Source organism: Trachurus trachurus (genome assembly GCF_905171665.1).
Source record: "Trachurus trachurus genome assembly, chromosome: 22".
Classification (NCBI taxonomy): Eukaryota; Metazoa; Chordata; class Actinopteri; order Carangiformes; family Carangidae; genus Trachurus; species Trachurus trachurus.
Genome location: NC_139907.1, coordinates 10,565,880 through 10,583,553, shown reverse-complemented (window position 1 = coordinate 10,583,553; position 17,674 = coordinate 10,565,880). Strand labels below are relative to the sequence as shown.

The 17,674-nt window shown below is 41.9% G+C and overlaps 1 protein-coding gene across 7 annotated transcripts in view; it reads right to left on the bottom strand.

Annotated features, from left to right (window-relative positions):
- actn1 (actinin, alpha 1) overlaps positions 1–17,674 on the bottom strand; it is a 56,043-nt gene that overhangs the window by 22,029 nt on the left and 16,340 nt on the right. For all 7 annotated transcript variants that reach the window (XR_014596342.1, XM_083997786.1, XM_083997783.1 and 4 more), the window contains exons 2-5: positions 7,322–7,436; positions 6,303–6,422; positions 2,416–2,502; positions 1,695–1,782 (exon numbers count right to left, since the gene is read on the bottom strand). Coding sequence is in view for 6 of the 7 variants with exons in the window: in XM_083997786.1 (XP_083853912.1) it covers positions 1,695–1,782; positions 2,416–2,502; positions 6,303–6,422; positions 7,322–7,436 (410 nt within the window). In the remaining variant the exon portion in view is untranslated. The remainder of the gene's footprint in view (positions 1–1,694; positions 1,783–2,415; positions 2,503–6,302; positions 6,423–7,321; positions 7,437–17,674) is intronic.

Sequence of the window (17,674 nt, the reverse complement as noted above, 5' to 3'; positions counted from 1 at the left end):
ACAGTGGTCTTCTTTCAATTATTCACCACGCACGGAGGCAACACGTGACGTGGATTCAGGACTAACCACCAAACCCACCCGAGGCAAACACGACCAGTAGCTCACATCCTCTTATTGAGGTTCATCGCTTCTCTAGTGACAAATCTGCAGATATAAATCTAAATGCGCTGGCTGGTCACTGCTGCTCCTGCCCTCGCCAGCTGCTCTGTTGTTTGAGAACACGCCTGCTGCTCTGCTCTGCTCTGCTCTTCGTCTGCTTTGGGTCTGTTCTGTTCACCGTCACCACTGTCTGAGGCCACTAATGTCTACTGTCATGAGCCATTGCTAAAATTACATATTTATCTAGACCTGCTGCTCTGAAAATCTTAATTGATCCAGACAAGCTGACGTTTTAATTTTTTAAGAATTTCCTTCAGACACACTTGCGGGTTTGAGGGATTCATATTTCCAAAGCTGCTCTGTGCTGCAGCGGCTTAACTTTAAAAATTTACATTAAGAAATGACTGCAAACGGCCAGACACCATGTGAAAACTGCACTATTTGTGACTGGCGGTGGTTGGTCTTCAATGATGCCAGAGATTGTTGATAGTGGAGAAAAGTTAATTTACAAATGGATTATTGATCAGCTACACAGTATAAACCCGTAATGAGGACTACTTTTGGGTTGCCAGATTGTGAAAAGTGCCTCTGGCAAGATTTTATCTTCTATAAGTTTTATTGCCTGCAGAACCATTTAATGAATCACTTACTTTCTCAAAAAAAACATGGGAACCTTGACCAATCTACAACCTATTTATATATATATATATATATATAATTGAAAAAAGTACTTGTTAGAAAGTGTGACCTCCAGAAGTGTTGATGGATTACCAATATTCATTATAACCTAATAGATGAGAGCCACAGTCACAGGGGTTTATCCACAACCTGGTCCCCCAAAAAGTTCTTCTTTACCATCACTGACGTTATAGCTAACATATTAAGTATTACAACATTATTTACGCTGTTTTGTGATTGATAATTAATCAGACAGTTGTCCACTTCTTTCTTTGGCCAAATTAAAAAACAACATTATTCAAACTCACTGATAACGGCACTATGCTTCCTAAAGATGCAGGTCGCTGTCCTCCTTCCTGTAAACTGCACTGTGCTGCATCATCAGTTGATGATATGAACAAAAGCAGAACCTAAAATGTCTACAAAAACACAGCTGATACTCGAGAGTTTGCCAATTTTAAATGTCTGGAATAACGAAATGAAGAAAAGGCAAAAAAAAAAACAGTCTGGACTTCTTGTTTTATTTCAGCTGCCATGAGCAGCAGAGGGAATAAATAATGGGAAGAGTGAGTTGGCCCGGTCCTTCGCTGCTTAGTTTAAATTACAGCACGACCGGATTTGTATTGACGTCGCCTTTCGGCTACATCTTAAAACTTGTGGGACGATAAATTTTGTTTCCAAACTCTGGTGCGGATAAAACTGGGAGTGTAAAATATAGTTAGAAAGTTAATATTCGCACCAAATAAAAACTGATGCATAGACTTGAACTCCTCATGGCTCTGCATCTGCATCTGGCTCTGCATCTGCATCTGCATCTGCATCCCTAATCTCATTTTATTAATCAAACTTCATCTCTGCTAGTGAGTCTAAATAACAGTTTTTAATTACTTATTGTGTTTCCCTCCTTAAAGCCTTACCTGATGTGAAAGTTTTGGATGTTGACATTCTTGTAGGGCGCAGTCTTCCTCTGGCACCACAACAGGAGGCCCTCTTTGGCAGATGTCTCTGCAGTGGGGAAGAAGGGATCATTGTGAGGTTGGAGAAACTCTCAGGCTTTTTACGTCGACCGACTCTCGACTAATCCCTGTTTAGTGGTGGATTAAGTGGAGGTGAAGTGAATGGGAAGCATGTGTGATTGCTTGAATGTTTCGTGCGCTCTTGTTTCCAGTGGATACTGAGCCGTGTCTGGTGTTGTGTGGCACCCAAACAGTGAAAGTGAAATACTCTGAAACACGACATTTTGAAATCTGAAGCTGAACTAATCAAGCCTGATTACTTCTGACGTTCAAATTGGATTACACTGTAAGTGCATTATATATGTTAACCAAGGAGCAGACCATAATGTAAACATTTCTACCTCCAAAAGACAAGAGTTGTCTCTGAAGCATTCACATTCAAATTAACATTCATTAGCTCAAGTCTATATCTGGTATTGTTCACTCTGCCGAGATGCGTGACAATGGTCTTTACGCTGAGACACTGTGTCAATGAAGAGCGCTTTCAGTTGCAAATTAAGACAGTGAGCAATAGTTCTTTTCAATACAGTGAATGAAGAAGTGTGTGGAAATATTCACACACACACACACACACACACACACACACACACACACACACACACACACACACACTGTACTGTACCTTCCACAGAAATGTCTTGGATGGCAAAGCGGAGGATGATGGTCCAGATCATTCCCAGGGTCATTTTAGCGTTGCCATCTACGATCTCTGAAAGAAGGATGAAGAAATAACATTTACACTTCAGAAATTAAACTTAACATCAATTCATATTTTTCACATCTGGCCGAACCATCCAGATGCTACAACTTGCCCAAATTTGGTTGCGAAGTAGTCGAAGATCTTTGGCTTGCTGGTGATGCTGCTCTGTCAGACAGATGATCCACAAACCTCGGTTCAAGTCTGACCTAACATAATCTCAATATTTCAATCTGTAGTTAAGACTTTACATCAAAATAGTTTACAGGTCCCACATTGTATTAAAGTAGATATCCATGTGTATTTTGATTGTAAAGCCGGTGTAGTTTCTATATTAATACAGTGAAAATGTCAAAGCATCAGTCCACAGAGAAATGCACACAGCCTGTTTTCAGAAACTGAGCCTAAAACCAGCCGTCAGGACTTTAACTTCCTGTAACTTTGTGATGTCACAACAAAGCAGTCACCACTCTCAGCCGAGCCTCGCCCACCTGGGACTTGGGTTCTCTGACCTTTTTACCTAAAATCTGCTGTATTTTTATCAGCCAATCAGAAGAGAGGCTCAGGGCCTGCTCTCCTCTGATTGGCTGACACAGACCAGCTCCAGAGAGAAGCCGAGAAGATGTAAAACTACACTGACATGGTTTTTGGGTATTATGAGCATAGATAGATATTCTTATGGATCAATAATAGAAACAAAACACTAGACAACTGAAACATGCTGGATCTATAAGTTCTGACCTCGATGCTGTGACAACTTTTTACCTTCCAATTATCAAATCAACAGCACATTAACTTTTACTTCCCAGTATTAGATAACCATGGTCAATGGTCAATAGCGAGGGCTGCAACACTTACAAAGATGATTCACTTTCGGAGAGAAGAAACTGACAGATTGAAAAATGAGATGTTTTTAAAACTACAAGCATGTGTTCAAAAGATGGATGATATGTATACAAACAGCTTTCATGGCTCTGTGAGGTCAGGAGCCCAATTTGACACAGCAGATAATCTGTTGATTCACTGCCAAGTCTCCAGTTGCATGATGGTCCACACACACCGGCTCAGTTTGGCTCATAGTATTTCTGAAACAGCACTAAAACCCCTCATGAATGAGACGTGTGATGATTCAGTGATTTGAGCCTGAACCTGTTAAGCTGTCAATCAGTCGCACGCCTTTAACTGAAGGCTGTGAATGAGCTGCCAGCGTCCGGGCCTCTGTGTTGTCAATAATGAAAATCCCCTGCAGCAGGTCACCGTGTTTGCCCGCCTTCAATAATCATTTGTTTCTGCCTCTAATCCAATAAGGCACAGAGCACGGCAGCTCCGCGGCCGCTCCACTGTGACAGACAAACTTGGACTGCGAGACATCAGTCAGATGTCTGTACATGTAACTCTGTGTGAAAGACGGCTCAGATTGAATTAGGCTCGCTGGCCGCGGCCGACACATGCAGATACATGTTGAGATTAGCTCTAATGAACATGGCTGATCATCGGAGGGGGGGGAGCACAAATCCCCCCCGACTTTATCCCTCGTCCACAACAAACCCCCCAATGAGCTGCATGGATCTGAGCCTGTGACTAGTCCCATCCCAATACCACAGTTAGCAGGGCCGCTCGACCAGGGGGGGATTCTAGCCGGCTAATCTGTCTGGAATGCCGGTCTGGCTTAGGAGCTTTTACGCCGGCCTCCGTGCACTGCAAAAAAAAAAAAAAAAATCTAAATCTTATCAAGTTATTTCTGTTCTTCACTGAGGCCCAAATATCATGTTTTCTGAATGAAGTAGTGCAGAAAGAAGGAAGATGAAGTGTAGAGCTGAAGAAATTATCTGACTAATCAATAACTCAGCAGATCCACTGTGTCACATCTGAATATTTACTTATGCATTTTTGCGCTTACAACATATCCATCTCTTTGGATCCTGTGAACAATTTTTTTTTTTCTTACTATATTCAGACATTTGATATTAACTATAGATCAATCAGAGATTTGGTGGTGGAGTTGTGCCAGATTATACTGAATGTAGAAATATCAGATTAATTAATGAGTTGTTATTATTGTGATAATACCCACAAATCGTGCAGTTCAAAAATGTTGATAGTAGCCTATTGACTTTTCAATATCCAACCCAAGTCGAGACACTGAACTATGTAATATTCATTAAATAAAAGTTTCAAACATTAGTAATAAATCAGACTTTTTGGACTTGATAATGAATATATTTGCAGTGTGTGCGTATTCACCTTAGAGCAGAGGACGCGATCAGAATAACAACGAGGTGTAGAGGTACAAATATGTGCAATCATTAGTTTATTGATCCATGTTTATGGAGATTTAGCTTTTTGCACTCTACGGCTGATTTGCTAGTAAAACTTTTTTCCTTGTCAAGATTTTCCTCAAAGATTCTTATGTCAGAAAGAGAAAAAAAAGCAACTGATGGAAAGAGCAGAAGAGGTCAGAGGTTAACTTTATTAGGTGTTGCTAAAGAACAGGCCCAGGCCTTTAACAGAGCCAGATCCCCTTTGTGTTTGACCTGGATTTGACTAATTTACAAGGGTCCATGTTCTTAAGAGGATCAATTCACAAAAAACCCAAAATAGTTACTTCTGGTAGAGATTGGCCATTCATAGTTTCAGTTCAGTTCTGCTTAAGTTTAGAGATATTGTCCAATAAAAGGGACTAAAGAGTGTTTGTAGGGATTATTTCTGCCAAAAAAAAGCACAGTAGCTGCATAGAAAAACAGTGACAGTGACCCAGAGTAACCAGGACACTATTTCTGGGAGGACAAGTTGTTGTTGCATTTCTTTCTTTATTTTTATTTTGTTTTTAAAAGCTTTGAGCAACACATTCAAATTTCTGTTCCCCTTCACTAGACTCAGACAGCAGAAGAAATCTCACAGACACACACCTCAAAACAACTCGAAACTAAAACCACGAGCAGGACTAAACAACACAAAAAGATAGTGATGCATTAAGATCACAATTTAAAGTATGTGTGTTGCAACAAACTCTGCCATTGCTGAGAAAGAGGGAGATAGATATTTTACGAGAGAGTGAGAGTAGAGTGTTTACTTTGCTAAAGACTTGTTTACTCTCCAATGGGAGGAGGACGGACATCCCCGGGTTATTTGTGCTGAACAATGAGCAGCCTCAGGCCCGGAGGGGATTGCTGATCCTAAGATCTACTCTCAGAAAATGCATCGCAAAGCACAACCTCCACCGGAGCGCTGTGGAATAAGGATCTCATTAACGGCACAGCAGCCGGCGGCACTGCCATGGTAACAAGGGGAGACAGAGGGAGGAGGAGAGGAGGAGGGGGGAAGGAGGAAGAGGAAGGCGACATACACTACATTATATATAACTACGGACCTTGGAATAGTAGTTATTGATTTGGATTATGGACTAATTCAAATCAATGCATCGCAATGTGAGAGTTAAACAAAGACAAATTTAGAGAAGTTTACATGGGAAGTCATTGAGAAGAGAGAAGGTAACTAAGTGCAGCAAAGTTGTACAAACTTTGTGCACTTGTTCATAAATTTCAGGGGAAAATATTGTACTTTTTAATGAATGACGTGCTGCAGAGTGCGACTCGAAACACGGACCTGCTGCTCAAGGTATTTGAGCCCACTAAGATTTAATGTTCACAATCAGCAGATTAATCCAGTAACTTTGTCATGCAAGAACTAATGATACTCTAATGTTATAATATATATTAGTACAGCACTTTATACTGAGTACTTTCACCTTAAATGCATTTTCATAAATATTGTTTGTAACTTGTAGGACTTAAATACTTCCTGTCACTCACCCTCTGCACCAATAGACACCAGCTTCACTCCTTTGCCGGCGATGAAGTCGAGCGCCTTGTTCACGTTGGAGATCTTGTGGACTCTCATCTTGCCTCTCTCTGGTTTGGCCAAGCGCTCGCCTGCAGGAGGAGAACACAGAGAATGTGAAGCAAAGTATGATGATGATAATTACAATGTCTGACAGGTTCTCTAGGTTTAACTTTAAAATTTGTTTTAGATAAGAGAAGAAGATTATACCATGGTTAAAATTAACTGGTGTTTTATTTCTCTCAAAGTTACTCTGAATAGGATTTGTACACTTATACATATGGAAGTGTAGCTAGAGTTGTGAAAGGAATATCTCATCACCTCATGAATGCCCTCTAATGTTGAAATATATCTACGTGTCTCATAGTATTTGCTTCTGGAGGATACCTTCGTGTTTTCCTTACGATATTTATACGACTCTTATGTATTTGTTTTATCTGCTTATTTAATTATCCATGTTCAAGCTCTGTTTAATTGTGCAATAGAAATAAAGCTGACTTGATTTAACTTGTTTTTCTTCTCTTTCAAACACAGATTTCGGTTGGTATTTAAACATTGTTTTCCTTTCCAAGAATGTAATTAAGGTCTAATTTATTAATTTCTTCTCCATTTAACTCTATTTAGCAATGGCCCTCTTTCGCTTTTCCACAGCTGCTTTTTAGTAATCCAATCAAATATGAGGGATTTAATTTAAAAGCCTTTCATAACTAGACGCACATGTTTAGTTTCTCTTACAGAAGATAAAAATGCTCAAATGTCCCCGTCACCGTGATTTGCACAGGAACGGATATACGACAATGGGATCGATCTTCTCATCTAACTCTCAGCAAGAAAATAAATGAGCATATTTTCTAAAAAAAAAAAAAAAAAAAAAAAAAATCTGGAGCTCTTGCTGCAAGGTTGATCCTGGTATCCAAAATCAGCATGTGACCGTCCTGCCCAAGCAAATTGTTTTCATTCACTTAATCCTGTTAAGTGAGGAGCTGTTTACCTGAGATGACCTCGAGCAGCAGCATGAGTTTCAGTCCATCCCGGAAGTCCTCCTCGATGTTCTCGATCTGCGTGCCTGCTTTCCTCAGGTGAGAGTTACACCAAGCTGTAAACGTCTACAGAGATGGGGAAGAAGAAGGAGAAGAAGACAAAAGCCTGTTATTTCACACATGGAGATGTAATCTACAGTTTATAATTCCAGCGGGCACTCGCAGGGGGAGCAGCTTTGCTTGTGACGCTACCAGTTTGTTCATATTGCAGAGTTATTAACTTCACACTATTTTTACAATCTGTTGCTAATGGCGTCAGGCCAGTGCATTAAACTCAGCACAGGCAGAATTATATTTGGCTAGGTAAACATTAGAGCAGCAGGCTGGTGGCTGAAGAAGTCAGCCTTTTTTCCCTCCGTCTGGTTGATGGAGCTCTGTGTGAGGCCTTATATAGGCAAAATTAAGGTGCTTTGACCTGAACGCAAAAAACTGCTCACAGTGACAACGCTAATAGCCTGATGTCAAGCTGGTATAATGTATTCCATGTGTTAGCTTTTGGCTAATTAGCAGTGGACTTACTGAAATACATAAAAGTATCAGATAAATACATTTAAGAAAAAAGTTAAGGGATCAATTGCAATTAATCCTGAAGGAGACATGGATCTATGACAATCTATCCAATGAGATATTTCACTCAAAACTACAAATGTCAACCTCATACAACAGAAAAAGTCAGATTCATCCTCCAATATCTGTAAAAACTTGATGTTGATCCTTCAGATAATTACTGAGATATTTCAGTTTGGACCAACCACAATGTCACTGTTTAACATGTTTGTGCAAAGAAAACTGAATCAGTACCAGCTCTGTGCAGCTAAACCCGACCTCTGACCTTTTAGGCAGTTAGTGGAGCTAACTTTCCTACAATAACATGTGAGATCAGACTCTTAAAGACTGAATTTCAATGACAGTCTGTTGGTTTGTTCACACGCTCCTGCCCCTTCACCTTCCCCTGTGATACCAACATGTTTATGTATGGCCCTTTCTCCACGGAGCCACAGCACACTGGGGCATTGTACACTGTATACAGTAGGTGTAGCAGGCCTCGGCTTGTCTGGCATCGCTGGCATGCAAACATGCTAACGGAAAACATCTGGAAAAAACATCTCAGCCGCCCAACAGGAGCTGGCATGAGGAGTGGGCCCGCCGTGCACCCTGCTGTGAACGCCTCTTTATGAGTTCCCGGGTTAATTACACCCAGGGCCCAAACATCAGGCACCATGTTTCTACCAGAAAGCAGAAGGAGGACCTGCAGGAGCCGAGCCAGGCGTTTATGAAAGCCAGCACTGTCTCTCGCTGGCCTGCCTTCCTCTGCCGGGGGAACAAAAGCCACTTAAAAGTCACTGGGCGAGTTGGGTCAGAGCACTCGTGGAACTTCCCGCGATGAAGTCACTGTTAAAAATGGAGTGGCATGAGGTTTACATGACTATCAATAAACTGGAGCGGGGAAGTGCCAGGTTTCAGATGTGTGCGAGGTTACTGGCGAGTGGTGAGGAGTTCCAACCAATGAAAACCGTGGATACCGGAGGAGATGAGGAGGGAAGAGAGCAGATTATATGGTGTTTTATCTCCAAGGGTAGATCTGACGGAAAAAGGCCGGCAGCGAAGATTTATGTGCAGCACACGCCCTTCACAGCCTCTAAGATGCTTTGCTCCTTTTAAGTTAGTCATGATTTAAGTCGAGCTCCAACAGGCACTTAGGTATTTCAATTAATCCTGATCAATAGTGTATTTAGAGGCTTGCCAAAGATTTGAAACTGCTGCAGCGGGGCTGTGGTGTCAGCAGATAAAAGTGAATACTGCAGAATTCAATCAAAGGGTTAAGCATTTTCTGGTCCTGCAAGTTCAAGTTCTCACTGTATTGTAAAGTTATTTGTCATGTTTGATAAGTGTCTGTTTCCTTTCTCTTCCTTCCCTTTGTTGGTTCACTTTCCCACCACTTGATTTGAGAGAACTGAAGCAGAAAGAGAAGTTTAAATCTCGCATATTTGCAAAAACCAAAGACTCCTCCTGATACCACAGTTTCAATATAAGTGTAGAAGATACAGAGGGAGATGACCTGATCGCATTTTCTCTTGACGCTAGTGCTGAGTGCAGCTTTAACAGGACCAGACAGCTGAAAATGCCAAAGGGTTTTTGAGTCAAACCGCAAAGAGCACAGTTGTGAAAAGGACTAAAAGTTCACAGAAAGAATGTTAGCTTGTTAAATGTGCTGGAAGGAGGGTAAGTTCGGCTGCTCCGGGGCTGGACGACAAGCCTCCTCCTGAGAAGAATTAGCCGGCCCTCCTGCGGCTCCTCTAACTCTCTGGGTCACTGTGGAGCTTGGCAGCGGCTCTCGGTTGCAGGCTGGCAGCCACCTGCACTGTCACATGACCCGCTGGCTGTGTTATGGTCAACACTCCCAGGCCCCTCAGGTGTTCAGGGGCTCTTGGCAGGGCATGACACTGACTCACCGCTCCACTGGTCAAAGTGGCAGATTATAGTGCATGAGCAGACAGTCAGATGGGCTTTAAAACAAAAACTCATGGTCATTATTTTCTCACTAAGACCTGTGACGGATGGACCGTGTGCACAGAGGTGTGAGAACTATATATGAATCTAGGAAAGAAAGAAGTGTTTATATCTAGAGGGAATATTTTGGTTCTGATGGATTACAAGACATTTGTCACTGCTACTGTCCAAGTCCCAACCACACTGATATAATTATATAACTATTGTTTTCTATTCACGTTTCAGTTTGTCATTGTCTGTTGTTTTAACTGCTTGTTTGTTTTTGTTCTTATTGCTATAAAACTCACCAAAGAAAGAAAGATCATTGAAGATGCAGTGTTTAAAAATACAAACAAGTATATACGTTAACTATTACTAATATTACAGCTTTCATGATCAGCTATAATATGAACTCTGCACTGCAATGCAAGAACAAATTCTTTATTTTCCCATTTTTGACCAGACAGAGCAAAGCCAACTTTTAACCGCTGTTTCCACAATGCAGCAAATATTTCTTAAAAAAACAAAAACATTGTCTTCTTTTTCTTCTTCCTTTTTTTTTTTGATGAATCATCTTGAACATGTTGTGATGTTTTTGGCCATGTAGTTTTAAAGCCCAGTCATTTAGCACATTATTACAGGGTTCTTGTTTTGAAATGAGTCCTTTGGGGACATTAAAAGTCATTTTCAACCAGTTGTCGGAGGAAGCTAGCAGCAGCTGGAAACATCTGCCAGACACAGTCGTCATTTCAGGCAAAACCAACCAACAGTCACCTGCTTGAAACGAGAAATCGATACTTTTGTCGAAACCAGGAGTCCACTGTTTCAGGACTGGACTATGTATTAGTGGAGGTAAGCAGACAACTGAGGTTTTCATTCAAATATGACTGTGGTGTGACTTTGTGAAAGATTAGCAGCGCTAGCTTGACTTGACTTGACTTGGCCGTGCTGTGGACTAAACACCCCCCTGAGACTTTAGTTGCTATCACTGCAGTGAAACAGCAGACGCTGGGTTTTCCCTGTGTGGAGGGCCGAGGTATTTATAGCCAGAGGAGGTGGCAGGATGAGTAGCATCATTACAAACATGTTCTGAATGAGCACCACTGGTAAGCTTCACCCTTGAACGCTCTTACTCACAGTATAATCAGCTAAAAGCATGAAATTAGCTTTTTCTTTCCTGCTCCGTCTGCTTTTGCTCAGCCGGCTTCATCGACTTCTGAGCCATTTTGGAATTTCCTAAACGTCCCAGAATGACTTCTTGACAAACTCCAGATCTGAGAACTGCTGTAAACTCGTCACATTCCCCTGCTGATCATATGAGTTTGCTGGGGACTGGGTTGTGTAATAACAGTAATATTTCCAGTGTTGCTGTATTACTCTGCAGTTTACTGACTCTGCTCTGGAAAATATGTGAGCTGGCCTTTTTCAGAGTAATTTATCAAATAAGCGCATAATTGGTAATGAAAGCAATTGTTAGTTGCAGCCTTACTTTTTTTTTTTACATCAAAATGGCTACAAAATGAAATATAAATATGTCCATCATAACCTATTACAGCCTCATTTGCCATCATTAAACACTTAATTTCATCCAACCAACACTACACAACCCTAAGTAATCTATTAACTATAATACAAGACCAAGAAAGCCAGTTATTGTTAGTTTTTTTGTTTGAAAATGACTTGAATGATTAACTGACCATTAAAAATATTTTTCTTTAGATTCACAAAATGATTAATCAACTCAGTGGTGCAGCTCTATGAAGTGTAATTGTTGAAAGGTTCGGCCAAAGTAAGTTATTGCTCTTATTCTATGAGACTGACACAAGGCTGGGCAGAAACCTGAAAACAATAAAATATAATTGTAAATGTAATATGCATGACGAGCAGCTGTTTGACAGAGTTCAACATCAGAGCAGTTTACAGGTTGTTTATCATCTAAATGTCAGTACATTGCTGTGCGTGCTGCGGTGCGTGTTGCATCCTTGTGTGCGCTCCATGTGTGATCGTGTCGTCCTTGCACGATTTTTTCTCGGTACAGTATGTGCTGTGAATCTCTGTAAGCTGTTAACATGTCTGCATCAGAGTCCTGGAGACCAGTTCAATGTGCTGCTCATCAACAGCATGCCAGGGAAAATCGCTCTCATTACCGCAGCCCCAACACAGTCTGCTTCAGTTTCAGTGCAACATGTCGAGTAACGCGGCACAGTGAGAGCACGACCGACTGTGTCTGAGGGAGGAACAGGAGGGTCGTAAATTTTCAGGGCCCACTCCTCCTCTCCCCCTCTTCCTTAGCCTACTCTCGTCTGCCTCTCTTCTCTCTCGTCTCAGCCTCCCAGAACTGAGGCGGGCTATAAAAACAACAGGGGTCAAGAGCGGGAGGAATCTGCTCCGCATCAGTTTCAGGGAAAGTTGCCAGTCAGCGTCATTACACGCACCATTTTTCCCATGGTAACCAATGAACGCAAAGCTCAGCAGACTGAACTTCCTGGAGCGAGCATCACCACATATTGTGCTCTCTGGTGCGATTGTAAATAAAAAAGTAAAAAAAAACTGCAGTTGTTTTTAACATTTATTCTGACGTCATATGGCTTTTTTTTCTTCACTTTACCGATTCATTTCTCAAAATATCCCAAACCCCAAGGAGATGTCCCAATGATCAACAATTTATAATTCAACATTTTGGCAAATCGGCCCATTGCCATAATCCCTATAGTTTGATTGTCGACGGTGCAAGCTATTTTTAGAACGGCGGAGCAGAGCCGTGAGCTGCTCAGAGCTACGCTACGGAGACTCGTGGGGTTTCTTGGTTTCCCTCATCAAACTCATCAAATACACAATCCAACAACTCCAAAACGCTCTAGTAGACAAGTTGTGACCTGCACATTCACCACGCTATGAGATAATAACGGAAAACCGCCCCTGACAGGAACGCGCATCAGCGATTTTGCATGAATTTACCTCGAAAGTAGTAGCAGTATTTCAAATTTGGTGTAGCCTACAGATATTTATTTACGTGATATAAATCTTTTGACTGAATCATCACAGTTATGAGAGATTTTTTTTGTTTTTTTAAATATATTAAACCGATACTGCCTTGGGATCAGAATTTCATTCCTGTGGCTCCTACAGAGACAAAAATAAACTTGTGCTTGATGCCAACAGATCCATCACTGTGACATGTGACCGGATGAACGGCTTAAAAGTTGGAATAGTTTCGTTTAATTTACTGTCGAATCGAGTATCATCAAACATTCACACAAATGAGACAACGTTGAAAAAGAGTTTAACCTCCCAGACAGTATAAAGTACTACATAATCCTGACGAACTTTAATAAAAACTGCCTCATGACACATTAATAGGAGCCATAAAAGCGTTCACAGAGTTCTCTTTTTTAAAAAACCACTATCTCTCCTCGCTGCTGTTCCTTTCCCCACCTCTGACTCGGCCACTTTCCCCCTCCTCCCCACTCCATTAATCAACCTCAGTTAGGAAAATATTTCCTGCGTCCCTGCCAGTTCCATATTAGTACAATCCTTTTACTGAAACAAGCCAGCTCATGAGTGCAAGCCCCTGCCATATCCGAACACACAGGCCGGCAGACAAGTGTAGAGGAAAGGCAGATACTGCTGGCAGAGCGTCCGACACAGGAAAGCGGTTTTCAACACCGCGGCCAGTTTCTCAAGCTTGAGTCTCCAGCTAAGGGTACCAGAGGGCCTCTCATGTCCCCACGAAACCCCACAAACAGGCAGATAAATTGCAAGAAAAACGTCTACAGAAATATCTTTCCAGCATCTCCTCCAAAATGTTCAACAAAGATGGAGAGAGGAGGCTGAAGGAGGGAGGGAGGGAGGGAGGAATGGGGGGGGGGTATTTCTTTTTACAACATAAAAACCATAACGCCACCCACAGCTCCAGTAATGTAATGAGATGTCTGGGATGAGTTGGGGGGGGAAACTGGGCCTCTGTGGATCCGAGGGAGGTAAAAAATGTTGTGTCTCTCATGTGAAGTCAATTTTTGTTGCCTTCGTTTCACCCGGACTCATGGGGGGGAGTTGGGGGGGGAGGGGGGAGGGGGGTGTACAGAAAGTGCTGGTGGAAAGTGTTTCTCGTGCCAGGAAAACAGAGCTGCTAACAGCTACAGCACCTTCCTCTTTCTCAGACTCCCAGATGATTTCCTCATGTGTGAAAGATTAGGGCACTGCGTTTATAACCAGACGAGTTCACTGAGAGCACAGTCTGCACCCTGGGGGGGGGGGGGGGGGGGGGGGCACATGTGGAGGGAAGGATGTGTGAATGGGAAGTAATCAAGAGGAGGGATCCTTTCTGATTTACTATTATAGTAAGAGTATAAAGCTAAAAGAGGTTTGAACATGTTCAGATCGGAGTCAGGCGGCTCTTGTAGCTTTAGCAGAGTTAAACCTGCAGGAGCTTCATGTTTTGATGTGACAACTGGAAACAAGTTCCCAGCGTCTCTCAGTGTCTTTAGCGCAGAGATGGAAAAAAGAAGAAAATCTGTCAAAGGATCAAGAAGTACAGCTGTCACAGACGACGATGAACTGAAAGAGGCTGAGTTTAAAAAAGGCGAACTGTCAGAGAAAATGATTGTGACGCTTCCAGAGGTCACAGTGAAGAGCGCGAGTCTGTGACTGATAGACAAGATACACTAATGTGGGTTTAATGTTTCATGTACACAGGAGAAACGGTTTCAAAGATGTGGATTTTCTTCTCATTGATTTTAATGGTAGAAACAGGACCAGCGTAAAAACAGTTTCCTGTCCTTATAAAGTCAGATGTTGGTAAAGGGGGGACGTCTTATGATCAGGATCCTCCTATAGATTTAGTCTTTTTTCATTCAAGATTTTTGTTTTATAATGTTAAAATAATGCAGCAATATGGTGTTTAATAATGATACCATGACAGTAATTACATTATATTTCAGTTAAAATGACAGCTGTTGCAACTTAAACACCTATGACAACTTGGCTCAGCCACAGCAGGAGAGAGAATAAGACAATGTAAATAAGTTGGAAAAGCAGAACTTTTTCAGTTTTCTAGGCGATGCCTGAATTTGGCCAAAAAGTTGCAAAACATAAACAAAAACTTGGAAATGAAAGATGGAAAAGTATGTGACGCCCCACTGTGCATTTCTGACAGCACAGTCGGTGGGAATCTCTAACAGAGAGAGATATATATATATACTATATGACATCCTAAAATAAAAATGAACTGTCATCCAAAAAAAGAGAATATAGAGGCGAGTCAGAGTTGACAATGAAGGTCTGGCGGAGTGAACAGAGGATTCAGGTTACTGCCGCCTTCAGTTTGGCGGAAAAGCAAGAGAAACAAGAGCCAAGAGCCGCCTCTTTGAAAGTCACAGTGAAGCAGAGTGGACGGAGCGGGCACGCAGGACGGGCCAAACTGCTGTCTGGCCGCTCCGCAGGCTGCTGCACTGTGGCTCCATGCATCTGGCAAACAGAGAGGCTCCAACACAGAGTCCATCTCTGCAGCTGAGTGGGAGGCGAGAGAACAGAGGGATGTGACGCAAAGACTGAAAAACCCGACGGTAGAGTTGTGTTGGCCCAGAGACGGAGATGGTGAAGAGAGAGAGACATTTGACAGAAAGGGAAAACTGGAGACCAGGAGGAAAACTGGATTTTTTTCCTGATTTGTGACTAGTCTCTTTGTTCCTCCACGAGCAAGGCTTTAAAATGTGCCATTTTTATTGTAATAAAAAAGTAATATGTTGGACATCTCACACCATAACTACATTTAGAGTGCAACTATAATATTTGAGACCAACTTTGGACAGTTGTGACAAACATATTCGTACTGTTGTTGACCACAAGCAAACTGCAGAAAATTCAACGATTCACATAATACTCAGTTTTATGTTATGATGTTCTGCCCGAGAGGTGATGGATGGACCGGGCCGATTGGAAGAATTATGTTCCTTGAATTAGCATATTTTTCAAGGAACAAGTCATCTAACTGTGATCCAAAACTTTAAATCAGAAATAAATGCAAGCCTTCAGATAAACAGGGTAAAAAAAAAAACTCTCATTTTCTGCAACTTGAAGCCATTAACTTGATTGTTTTTGACCAAAAACTGCTGCATTTCCAAAACCAAGCTGGAACAAGGCTCCTACTAACTGCCTACGGTGGCCCAGAGTGGACAGAAGTCTCCTTGTGTATTGACAACAATGGAAAAAACAATCAACTGACTATGAGAAAAGTGTGAGATTATATTGTAATTAAACTGAACTTTACTCTTATTATGATGATAATAATAACAATGATACTGTAACATTGTTCCGCGAGATAATCCCCTCAGATCTGTGGCATCATCTCTAAAAATAAGTGTGTTCTCACTTTCAGTATCACTTCCAAACAGAGCGGTTTAGATCATCTGGCTCCACAGCCGACTGGTTAACCTGTCTGATCTTTGGCCGGCTCATGTTTCATGTCTTAATGATGCACGATGTGATCATAACTAATAGAAATAACGTCCAAAAGGACAACAAGAGTTGTAAATGGTCTATTTATTTCACTGGTATTTTAACGGGGCTTTTGGTGCCACCACCAGCGACTGAAAACAAACACAAAGAGTGGGTCTGACATCTACAGAAGGTCCACAGCATGCAGACAACCTTTACACCTCTGCACGAACAGCACGACTCCGCAGCGCAAAAAAAGCGCCACCGCTCCATCCATCCTGCTCGGAGTGAGTCATGGACAGGAACAATATGACCTTTCTGCCTGTTGAACCTGGTGGAAAGATGAGGGGGAAATATCTGCCTCGCTCACTCTGTTACTGCCTTTCCCTGCGCTTTCTTTCCCCCAACAGAGGAAGGACAGGACAGGAGTCTGGGGGCCGGCCAAGTAGCAAGGGGAGTGTGCTGAGGTGGGCAAAGGTCACCATTCATCCCCCTCTAGTCTCCTTCCTCTAACGCTAGCTGGAGGATACAGCCTGACGAACCACACATGCTCTCGTCCAACTCCAAAAACACTGAATGGGGCAGATGTGCGGTGTGTGAGTGTAGCTATATGTGTGTGTGTGTGTGTGTGTGTGTGTGTGTGTGTGTGTGTGTGTGTGTGTGTGTGTGTGTGTGTGTGTGTGTGTGTGTGTGTGTGTGTGTGTGTGTGTGTGTGTGTGTGTGTGTGTGTGTGTGTGTGTGTGTTTATCCATGCATACGTGTGTTTGTGCAGAGCAGATTGACATGGTCCATGCCGACTGTTCTCCCTCCTCCCTGCAGCTGCATGGTCCTCCAGACACTTCACTGATTTAATCCCGACTTTCTTTTTCTTTCTTTTCCCACCTCTTTCATCTCTTTTCTTTACAGATTTGAACAAACAAGTGTAAAAATCTTTTATTTTTCACCTAAATGTTACATATTGGTGCCAATATGACAGTGATGTCAAAGCATTATCTTCGTTTATATGAGCAAATTTTAACCCTGTTTAAAAAGTAGGTCAGTGGTAAACAAAGAATTTTTCTTCCGTTAGAAAAGATTCCTGTTTTACACTATGAAGTAACCAATTCTTTTCTGTTTTAATTAATCCGGTGATTATTTATACAAAAAAACTAGTAAATTCTTCCAGATACCATGGCAACAAGTGTCTTGTTTTGTCCAATCAGCAGGCGGAAAGCCAGATGTTGCCTGGTTTGATTCCCAGCCAAATATCCATGTGATGATCAAAGGCTTCTTCCTCTTTATTGCTGTGAGATGCTTCATTAATCACTTCAGCACTGCAGAGTATTTGGGCAGCGTTGTCATTTTTTAGGCTCATGAATTTTTCTGACCAACAGAACTTT